General features: G+C 41.6%; 1 protein-coding gene across 4 annotated transcripts in view; it reads right to left on the reverse strand.

The window, feature by feature from the left end:
• Positions 1-227: 227 nt before the first annotated feature.
• The window catches only part of ANAPC10 (anaphase promoting complex subunit 10), a 43,714-nt gene continuing 31,697 nt past the window's right edge, over positions 228-12,244 (reverse strand). For all 4 annotated transcript variants that reach the window (XR_012087717.2, XR_013545872.1, XM_020783043.3 and 1 more), the window contains one exon: positions 228-533. Coding sequence is in view for 2 of the 4 variants with exons in the window: in XM_020783043.3 (XP_020638702.1) it covers positions 303-533 (231 nt within the window). In the remaining 2 variants the exon portion in view is untranslated. The remainder of the gene's footprint in view (positions 534-12,244) is intronic.

Here is a 12,244-nt window from a genome sequence, read left to right on the forward strand (position 1 = left end):
AGAATTCCCCAGACCGTGCCAGCCAGGCAGGTTGGGGGTTTCTAGGAGATGACGTCCAAAAAAGTAACCTCTTGGGAGGCTCAGATTTACAATGTAGTTAATGCAAGAATGTACATTAACAGAGAATTCTGAAGAAGCTTATGAGAATATTCATCTTCTGCTTATTAGAAAGAAAAACCAATAAATTAATGTTAATAAAATAAATAGTAGTAAACATAGCAACAAAACAGAGTAAGAACCAGATTTTATTTTTAAATTATACAAAAATAGATTGCCATAATTAAATTACAAAAGTTATATGTTTATCTAATTGAACGATACATCATGAAATCAATTGTTGTACATCGGGGAAATTTACCGATAGAACTTTCTTCCACTGGTGTATACACCTTGATTTGTCGCATATGAGTGTCTCTTCCATTTTGGTGATTGGCTAAAACGGCAATCTGAATCATAAAAGTGCGAATAGGTTTCTTGTGTGTATCAGTTAAGGGAACATGAATCCAACCACTTGGCTCCACTAATTCAAGTTGCTGGAGGAGAAAAGGGGACAGAGAGAGGAAAAGATACTTAGAATCATATTCAAAATATTTATTTATATAAGCAACTGAGTTTTCTTAGGGCTTAAGGCAATGCAACAGGAAATGGACAGAAGTGGGGGGGGGGAGAGAAAACTTTAAGTAGAATAGACTATTTCCTAATCAGCCAGTGCTTTCCACAAGAATATAAGCATACATGCCAGCAAGGACCTTGAGAAGCAAAAGAGAGGTTTTCCTTAGACATATATTAAGCTTTCATAGCAGAAGGGTCTGACTCCACCTCAATAGGTTTTGCTTCCAAATCATAAGGAAAGAATATATAGACCCTTTCATAAAAAGTTCATTGATACATGAGCGACTGACACTGCAACATTACTATCATGTATGAAACATTTATATTAGAGCACAGAGTGCTATCCTCTGAAGATGCCGGCCACAGAGACTGGCGAAACGTTAGGAAGAACAACCTTCAGAACACGGCCAAACAGCCCAAAAAACCCCACAACAACCATTTATATTAAACTTTAACAAGTGCTCCTCTACTGCATGTCAGAAATCTGTTCTACTCCACAATGGGTGAAATCCCACTGCACTTGTCACACGTAAAGTTACACCTGCAGACGTTCACAGGAAGTTACACCCAGACAATCCACATATCTGACTGCATAAGGAACCTTGCACTGACTGGGCATTGGTACAAAATTTTCAAGGGTATTTATTTATTTATTTGTTCTATTTATATCCCGCCCATCTGGTATATTTTACCACTCTTGGTGCAAATTCTTCTGGGGTACATACTGCTTCAAGTTATGAAGACACAACAGGATTTCTGCCACTACATAGCTCAGGGGTTTTTTTGATGTCCTGATAAATTTAATGACAGTGGGACAATCATAGAATAAAAGAATTGTAGAACAGTGAAGCTGGAAGGGGTCTATGAGGTCATCTAGTCCAACCCCCTGCTTGATGCAGGAATACAAATCAAAGGATATCTGCCACATGGTTGTCTAAGTTTCTCTTGAATTCCTCAGTGTTTGATCACTCATCACCTCTCAAGGTAATTGGTTCCACTCTCTTACTGCTCTAACAGTTAGGAAGTTTTTCCTGATATTCAATCAAAATTTGGGTTCCTCTAACTTGAGCCCATTGTTGCATGTCCTGCACTCTGTGATGATTGAGAAGCGATCCTGCCCCTCCTCTGTATGACAGCCTTTCAAGTACAGTATTTGAAAAGTGTTATCGTAGCATCCCTCTGTCTTCTTTTCTCAGGGCTAAATAAGTCCAGTTCTTTCAGTCTTTCCTCATAGGTCTTGGTTTCCAGCCCCCTGATCATTGTTGTTGCTCTCCTCTGAAATTGTTCTGTCAGCATCCTTCTTGAAGTGTGGTGTCCAGAATTGGACACAATACTGTACTCAAGGTGAGGCCTAATCAATGCTGAATAGAGGGGAACTAGCACCTTGCCAGATTTGGAAACTATACTCCTATTAATGCAGCCTAAAATAATATTTGCCTTTTTTTTGTAGCCACATCACACTGTTAGCTCATATTCAGCTTGTGATCTACGACAATTCCAAGATCCTTCTCACTTCTGGTATTGCTGAACCAGGTATCCCCCATCTTGTAACTGCATTTATTTCTTTTTCTGAGGTGCAGTACTTTGCACTTATCCCTGCTGAACTTCATTCTGTTGTTTTCAGCCCATTTTGAATTTTGCTTCTGTCTTCCAGGGTATTAGCTATTCCACACAATGTGTCAACCACAGATCTGACAAGCATTCTCTGCACTCCCTCATCCAAGTCATTAATACAAATGTTGAAGAGCACTGGACCCAAGACTGAGTACCCCACAATGCACAAAATCATAAACAGATCAGAATCAATACAAATGCAGGAGCAGGTGATACTTTTAATTGACCATAAATAATATAAAACAAAAGCAAAAATCAAACAGTGAGCTTTTGATGATAAATCATCTTCTTCAAGGAAGAACTGCATTAAGTTCTTATGGGCAGTTCCAAACCTATGTGCTGTTATTAATGTCTCACTTTAATTGCACAGAATTCAAAATCTAGTTGCCTACAATTTTGTACTTGAACAATTCCTGACATATTTCTAATATAGTATGATGATGCACAGTTTAATTATGTTAGAAAAGGATCATCCGAATTTTGAAAACATATAATTCTTTGACTTCAACTCAACACCCCCCAAATCAGATACTGTATTTAATAAGGTAAAAATATTTTTAAACCAGATTTTACCATTTAAACTGCTTTTTAAATAATTAGATTAAACATTCTTTTTAAAAAACAACTTTGTTTAAACTATAAAACCCACAGTATGATAGCTGTATTAAGGCCAAGAAAAACACGAGAGCTACTTGTGTCTGACCATAATAGTTACTATATTCTGTACCAATTTCCTTGGATAAACTGGTTTAAGAAGCTCATGGAAGCAAAGTTTCTCACCCCCTCTTCGGTTCTGTAACCATTACCATCTTCTGAAAAGCATATCTGAGGGCTGGATGGAGGCCCTCTTGAACAATGTAGAATGGACAACGGGAGGGAATTGCAGGGGAGGGAGAAATAATCCCAAACAAGGCAGTGGCAAGATTCTGAGAAGTTATCTCCTCACCCAGGACTCTTCCAAGTCCAGTTTATGTTGTTCAACAGAGCCTCCTAATTATCCAGATACTTTTCAGGGGGTGCCTGTTGGAGGGACAAGGAAGGGATCCAAAACTTTAATTCCATTGATGTTGTTAAATTAACTTATCTTAGGATACACAATCATAGTTATAGACTATTTAATATTGCAGTAATACAATGTATCATAATAGTATTACAGTGGTGCCCTGCATAGCGATGATAATCCATTCTGGATAAATCGTTGCTATCCGGAGTCGTCCCTATACGGTGCAAAAAAACCCATAGGAACGCATTAAACCGTTTAATGCGTTCCTATGCGGGGTAAACTCACCGCTAAGCGGAAATCTTCAATAAGGGCGGCCATTTTCGGTTCCTCTAAAGCGAGACAACACAGCGGGTGGCCATTTTGGAACCGCATATCAGCTGGCCGAAAATGGGGCCTTTGGGAGGACTGCGGGGGAGGGCTCCCCGTGGTCCTTCCGAAGCCACCACCGGCATTTTCCTCCAGCTGAGCGGCGGGAGCTTCGAAGCCCCCGCCGCTCAGCTGGGGGAAAATGTCAGCGGTCGGCTGTGGCTTCGGGGTCCATGGCTTGGGTTGCCTGGCGCAGCGCGGCTCCAAGCAGTGGCGGCAGCAGGGTAGGGGGGTGTCCAGATGCCTTCCAGTGCTTCTCTGCCTGGAAGGCATCCGGACCCCCCTACCCTGCCCCCACCGCCAGGAGCCGCGCCCGCCTATCCCAGCCATGCTTGGACTCCTGGGAGTCCGAGCATGGCTGGGAAACCGGGAAACCTTCAGGACATGGCCAAAGAGCCCGAAAAACCCAGAACAACCATTAATTATCTGTGTTTGATTTCCTACCTCAGCAAACATGTATACAGTATTGTGTATATGAACCTGTTAACTAAATATTGCCTTCTGTGTGTCTGAGGAAGTGGACTGTAATCCACAAAAGCTGACACTGAAATAAATCTGTTAGGTATACACATCCTATTCTTAGAAATAATATATATAGGGTTAATGATAGTCCTGGAAACCAACCGGTTTCTTGACAGCGTGTCAATAATGAGTAACTTCTGGGCTGTCACCATCTCTCTCTGGTTGGGCTACACTAAGTAAATCTGGTGATGAGTATGAAGGCACACAGGAAATCTTTTTTTAGTTTAGTTGGTTCATTTTTAGAAACAGGGCTGAACTGCAGAAGCCTCAGCAGAAGGCACTGACATCTTAAATGGTGCTAGTCTAGTTAGGATCATTCATTAGTATCAATAAATTTAGGCCATACAATATTATCTGTAGACATCAGCTCTATTCAGTTATCAGATTTCTCAGTTTCATTTACACAGAACGGAAGGTGTAGCCTCAAATTAATTTGTTCATATAACGATTGGGGAATCTCAAAAGGAAAGTTTCTACTCACATTTCAGCTCTACACAAAAGGAAAAGTCCAGATTGTTCACGGTTCTTGATCATGGAAGCCTAGTCACAATCAGAAACCTCTCCTTTTAGACTCCTTGTCATAGCGTAAACAAGAGAAATATGAAGGGAGTGGGGCTACGTCCTCCCCTCTGTATACGGACGAGGAGGCCATCTGGACCCAAAATCTTTGAGCTTCAAAATCTGAAGAGATTTCTTTGTAGTCTCTCTTGGGGCTAGTTCCTCCACTCTAAATATGTTCAGAGGGGAGGACCTAACTGCACCCCCCTTCACAGTTGCTTTGCTTACATAATGCTTCGAATAACTGGAAGAACAGACAAAAGGAAAGAGGGAACCAAGGCACAGAGCATCCTTCAAGAAAGACAAGTCAAAGGGCACTCATAGACAGAAGAAAATATAAAGATAACAGAGATTATGGAGGGAAGAGACAGTGATGGTGACCTGCAGAATATGTGCAATGTTTGTCTTTGTGCTCGAGAACAACTCAACATATAAATGCAGCAAATGCAAACCAGTAGCACTGTTGGAAGAAAAAATGAAAGAACTGGAGCAGCAAGTGACCACATTTAAGATTATAAGAGAAGAACTCTTAGACAGAACTCTTGAGAAGCAACTGAAAAGGGCACTGGAGGTGGAAGAAAAGCAAAATAGAGCAGAGGAGGAGAATGCTGAAGAGAGAACAAACATAGAGGAGGATGCATCATAGAAAAGAGACACTGATAGGAGCGAAATAAGGATAGGGCATTTTTCACCAATGGACCTGCAAAATCACTTTCACATTTTTGATGAGAACTCTAGCAAACAGCATGAAGAGGAAGACATACAGGAAACCCCACAGAAGGACATGAGAAAGGCTAAAGAATTATGGAACCCTCATCCTACAAAAAATACAGAAGACAAGAGTAGTTGTAGTAGGAGACTCCCAACTGTGTAGGATTGAAACTAAAATATGCTGAGAAGATCCATGGACCCATCAAGCACACTATCACCCTGGATAGTGACAGAAGGGTTGCCATCACTCATAGAAGCCACAAATGCATATTCTTTCTTCTCATCCCCATGGAACAAACAATACAGCCAAAAGAAACTACGGAGAAATTGCATCAGACTTCAAAGCTCTGGGAAGGAAACTCAAGGACTTTGGGACCCAGATAACCTTGTCATCCATCCTACCAGTACAGTGGTGCCTCACTTAACGAGCGCTTCGTTTAACGATGAATTCGCTTAGCGATGACTTTTTCGGAGCATTTTTGCGCTCCGTTTAAGGATGTTTCCTATGGGCGATTTTCACTTAGCGATTTCGGGACCATGCTTCGCATAATGATTAGGTTTTTGGGTCCCCTGTTTCGCTCAACGATGGTATAAACAGCCTCATGTTTGCTGTTTTTTAAATGTTATAAAGTTAAAGTTTACTGTGTAAAATGTTTGAAATCATAAAGTGCACTTAATAAACCCTTTGTTAACCAAATCTGACTTTGTTCTGACTCTTTTTTAATTTGTTGTTGAATTTTTCCCCCCATTGAGATGCATTGAATGGGTTTCAATGCATTTCAATTGGGGAACCGCGTTTTGCTTAGCGATGTCTCCTATGGCGATTTTCGCTTAAGGACGGCAATCTGTTCCTATTGGAACTGATTATCTAGTTTTCAATGCATTTCAATGGGGAACCGCGTTTCGCTTAGCGATGTTTTCCCATAGCGATGATTTTTTTTGGAACCAATTAAAATAGTTAAGCGAGGCACCACTGTACTCAGAAGAGGAATAGAAAAGGAAATGAAAATAATCCACATAATGGCCACTGCACTTGTATCCTTTCAAAATATATGTGGCCAAAGCACCAAGACACCTGGCTTTTGCAAAGAACGATAAATCGGCAGCAACATTCATGCTGAAATAATAAGGAACACAGCGATTCATCATCAGTACAATTTAAAACAACCCTCCAGGTGAGGGGAAATTAAATCAATGTTGGCTGTGCATCATGTGAACGGAAAATTATGAAACAATTTAAATAATGGCCACATCAGTATAACTGTAGTTCTTTTGGCAGGTATGATCGAGCCCTAACTATGGCTCTTCCTTCTCAGTTGGAAAAGTATCATTTATTTGCCTGCGTCTGGCAGTGTACAAGCACAGAATGTCACTAGTTTCTATAAACGTTCATGTGGTTGTAACAGAATGCCTTCTATCACCATTGTTGGTTTGTCTGGCTTACAAGAGCATTTGAGAGTATTTCTCTCAGTTGTTGAAAAGTAATTTTTGGCTCTGACCTACATATCCATGAAAGAGCTTTCTTCAGTAACTCATTCAAAGGCTTTAATAGTGTAGATAAATTGGATAGATATTGACCCAAGAAACATACCGCCCTACTGTGTGTTTACATTCTCCAACACTGGGAAGTGGTTCTAGTTTTCCAATAGTTTGTACCTTGTGCAGATTTGGGCTTACTCCCACCCTACATACTGTCCATCCCTAAAATTCAATTTGCTGAAAGGTGGAAACTGCATTTTTCCTTATTAGATTTGAGTCCTGACTTGCTCTTTTTACTCAAGACATCCCTGAGGGTTTTATAATGTTTCTCAGCTGACAAACCAGATCCCAGAACAACATCCAGAACAATAATGCACTTCCCAATATTATTGAGTAATTCAGTCAAAATCCTGAAAGCATCAGTTATCTGGTGTTATGAAGGTGGTCAGTGTTGGCGCTCCATTTGTGAGAAGAATCCACTAGATGCAACTGATTTAAAGAGGAAAGCTGCATTTGCTATTTTTGAGAGAAATCTTCTAGTTCAAGAAAAATGAACTTTTCTCTTTATTCAGTCTTTTCAAATATACAGAAATAATTTTTTCCCCATTTTTCTTTTAAAAATCCCAGTGCCATAGGTATATAGCAACAGTTGGTTCTGTGGCTTTCTCTATTACATCTGCTTCTTCCATTTTCTTTAACTAAAATTCTGCTCTGAAGAACAATCAAGCCCTGTGGTGAATGCATACAACCTTATCCTTAAAATTAACATCTACAGAATCTCTATTTGAGAGTCCAAGATCTCCAGATATTCACTCAGTATGTTATCTTACCAGACTCATCTTGGCATCTAAGTTGAAGCTGAAGAAATGATCTGCCTTTAATTACATACACAACAAAATGGAAGCATTTATCCTAGCATAAATATTTCTAAAGAGAATTGTCCTACACAGGTCAGAAGGCCTCCAGAGTTGTTTTAAGGTATTGTTTCCAAACTGCTGTGAAATTCTTTCGGCAGAGAAATTGGGTCAAGGATATAACAGATATCAGAAAAAGTGGGTTTTGGCCGTCTCTTTACTGGTTTAACAGAGCAGACTGTCACAAACTGTCTCAGGACTGGGTTGAGTATGTTTGTTTTTAAAATATTTATGGCATGGGCTTCCCCTAGTTGGGCAATCCCCACTTGGGCTGTGCTTTCACCTACATCTTGTACAGCTAAATTGAGAGAAGTCTGCATTTATCTGGGACCTAATGTCAACTATTTTTGTAGTGCTTGTTGTGGAAGCTTTATTTTTCTTATTATGATTTTGTTGACTAGAGATTTCCACCAGGTTGTTTCCATTTTGATTTCTAATTATTTCAAAATAATTGCCACTTCTTCTACAATATGAATTAAGGCTCCCTGCATATGCTGTACTTGTGATAATTTAGTATGCTTATCATCACTACTTGGGTTTCTGACATGCTTCTCTTGGTTTCCAAAATCACTTTTTTTTACATGCCATATAGGCCTCTCACAAAAGATTCCACTGACTCTTCAGGGCTTTGAAATTTCTGGTGAAAACAGACCTTCTCATGAACTATTTTTACACTTTTCATCAAATCTGGTCAGTTCCCCTGCATAATCACTTTACGATTCCCCTTATAAAGAATATGAAGATACAGTCAGCTTCCATACCCATAGCATAGATGACAGAACTAATCTGCAGTCTCCTTCTGGAGCTCTGTTGCTATGTGGAAGCAACAAAATCTCTTTCTCTAACTGAACACAAAAGTGAATACAGTGGTGCCTCGCACAACGAGCGCCTCGTAGAGCGATGAATTCGCTCTACGAGGCCGTTTTTGCGATCGCAAATGCGATCGCAAAACGGTGCCCGTATAGGCAGGAAATCGCAGAACGAAGGTGGGTAAGCTGCTCGCTTACCGACCTTCGCTTTGCGACCCGCCGATCAGCTGTTCTGCGGCTTCAAAATGGCCGCCGGAACAGCCGAAAGGGGCCGGGGTGCAGTGTTTTCGCGCCCTTGGTAAGCAAAGGGAGCACACGAAAACGCTGCGGAAGCCCCGAAATGGCTGCGCGCAACCATTTCGAGGCTTCCGGCAGCGTTTTCGCGCGCTCCCCTTGCTTACCAAGGGCGTGAAAACGCGGCACCCCGGGCCCTTTCGGCTGTTCCGGCGGTCATTTTGGACCCGCCGGACAGCTGATGGCAGCCATTTTGGCACCCTCGTTGTGCGAGGGGAGGGCGCGAAAATGGCTGCCGGCCCCTGGGAAACATCGCACAACAGTAAGTATTCTATGGCACTGGAACGCATTAAACGCTGTTTAATGTGTTCCAATGCCTTTTTCTGTTCCGTAGTGTGATGTTTCCCACAGCGAAGGTTAATCCGGAATGAATTAACCTCGCTGTGCGGGGCACCACTGTATTCTGAAGCCTGAAATTTATGTCATGACAAATAATTCTGTGAAGGTCATTTCAGAGAAGATGCAAAATGGATGCTTAAACAGGTGAACACTCTTATTGCAAGAACAAGCTATAGCAGCAACACAACTGACTGTCTCATGCTGAAAACGGTGGGCAGGATCCTGCTCAATCAAACCACTTGTGGAAGAAATTATTGCTGGTAAGATGCTATCATGTTCAACATTTCTCTGGTCCATTTCATTAGTTATCCCTTACAAGGAGCAGGGAAATGGCAAACGTCACAAGGGCCCATTACACTTCTGTCTTACTTAGGGTTGCCAGACGTCAGGAAGAAAAGGAGGACGTGTCCTCCTTTTTAGCCTAATGTCCTCCGTCCAGCAGGCAAAGATAAATACCTTTAAAATGTCAGGCTTTTGTATATTTTATGTTATAATTTTGGATGGGGGGGAGATGTGGAAGGACCCCCTCCCCCTGTCTTCCCCCCCACCTGTCCACCCCCGTTACCTGCTGTCGAGCGCTGCAGCGCAGCCCTCGCTGCTCGGCGATCCATCATGCCCGCCCAGCCCACATGGAGCCCAGAAAGGCAGCGTGAGCCAAGCCAGACAGGAGCAAGCAGTGCCCGAGCACATCGATGGAAAGGTGAGCGCCCGTACTGTGTGTGTTCAAAGTCCCTTTCGGGGACTCCAACTCCCACACTCCCCAGCCTCGAACTTATGCCCCTTGGGGGAGGGGAGGCTGCCTCGTTCGGTTTTGCCCGGTGCCACTTTCCCCTTCCCTGTGCCGGAGCCTTGTTTTGGTGTCCAGATTAGAAAGGTTGCCTCTGAGCCGGTGCAGAGTGTGAGCTGCCAGGGGATCCCGCAGCCAGGCCAGGGTGGGTTCGGGTACAATTGGCTGTTTAAATAATGTTTTTTGGTATTTTGGAAAAAAGCCTCCAGTGGATTTATTTTTATTTTTTAACATGACTGTTTCTTGGTCGGGTTCACTAAGAGACATTTATTGGCAGCTACTGTAATGAAATTGTATTGATTGCAGGTTTAATCCGGAACAATTCAAATGAAACCCTCAATACGTCCTTCTCTGTCCTCTTTTTTGTCTTTCTATGTCCTCCTTTTGGTACCCGTGTATCTGACAACCCTAGTCTTACTAAATAACATTGGGAAAATGTAGGGGACTTAGCCCCCTTACTAGAGTTACAGCCAGAAAGGCACAACAGTCAATATTTGAGGGTAGGAGTGGGGAGGGGGCTGGGTTGAACCTACTCCTCAGTTGCTGCATGACTTTGGGTCACTCTCTCTCTCGCTCTCTCTCTCTCTCTCTCTCTCTCTCTCTCTCTCTCTCTGCCTACTATTTCATAGAGATGCTGCAAGTACAATATGGATAAGGGTGCAATTTTTTGCGCTTCTTGGAAAACAGATGAGAGGCAAGTATAGTATAATGAAACAACAAAGTCTGCCCGTTTCTTTAAAAACTGTTTACTGTGATATAGAAATAGTCTTACTCAGTAACAACCAATGTTTTTCCACCAACGACAGGCCCTTCTTTCCCCAGCCATTCATATGCATGTTTGTAAATCCTTTTTTGCAGTCTGATGACTGTCTTGAATATCAAGACAACCTTGGTACATAGTCTATGCAGGGAGCTCAACAACTCTGTTCTCAACAGGTTTCTTAATGCTTTTTGTAATTACCATGTAATCATTTGTATCTATTCAATAAAATAAATTTTTAAAATAAAAAATTGGCAAGTCTAGCTTTAACAAATTTTGCACATTCAATAGCTTCACACTTTCTTACAATCTTTTACAAATGTCAGACTTCAGAACCTACAAATGCCTTTCAATAATCCCCCCAGTGTTCAACTTCTACCTCCATTTTCCTTTGCTGCATCTGGCCTCCCAATCCTCTCAACACTGTATCTTTCCCCTCATTCCCTCAGACTCTCCTTCACTGCAGCTGTTGTCACACACTTTCAACACCACAACCTTTAATCCACATCCCCTTCTTCCCAATGCAAGTTTTAAAGGCAAAAATTTAAGCAGCTTAGATTTTCTAAAAGTTACTATTCAAATTCTTACCAGCACTTTATTTACAAGATGGTTAACCAAGTACATCACCTTCAAATGCTGTATTGAAGGGCCCTATCTAAAGACAATAATTTTGACTTGTTTATTAATGCAACATACCATGGCAAACAGCAAACTGAAATATGCTTTCTCCCTACTGCTTTGCTACATTTCTTCCTACTGCTTTGCTACATTTCTTCCATGCTACACACGAAGGTCTTCATAATAACTTTAAAGAAAGAATAACCTCAGCCTGCATTTTACAACCCTGCCCCATAACTCCCGTGCACCACAACATAACTACAAGGACCAAGTTTCAACAAGCTGCTATGTATTTCCAAAACTGGAACTGTCAACACATGAAGTAGCAGATCTTGGGTGCCTGCCATCTCTTTGCTTAGGAAGGAAGAGAACAAGTTAATAGCAATGATGCACCAGTTCCAGCTAGAAAGTGAAGCATATCCAAGAGAAACTTCAGAAATTCCAAGTGAGTCAAAAGGAGGGACACCACAAGAGAAGCTTTACAAGAAATGCAAAAGTAAGTTCAGTCAAAGAACTCACTGTGGAAAGGCAGACTCCTTTGCCCTAGTGAAGGAACGACCACCTAGGGAGGTGACTGTGTGGCCACCATCAGTCACCCCCTATAAATGGTAAAGACATGGCTTACTTCAGTCCATTAGGTCAGAAGAGCTTTCTATTCACTCAAGAAGCTAAAACAGACATTCCTAAAGAGTCTACAGGAACACAACTCAGCTACCAATAAATGCCAAATATGAAGAATATATTTCAACAAGAAATTTAGAAAGAGGAAACGTACAGAAACAGAAAGACCACTGAGGGGAACATGACAAGCCTATTGTAAGGAATCTCGGAGCACTTCCAATTTTAAAGTTTTAGAAT

This window comes from Pogona vitticeps, chromosome 5 (genome assembly GCF_051106095.1).
Source record: "Pogona vitticeps strain Pit_001003342236 chromosome 5, PviZW2.1, whole genome shotgun sequence".
Lineage (NCBI taxonomy): Eukaryota > Metazoa > Chordata > Lepidosauria > Squamata > Agamidae > Pogona > Pogona vitticeps.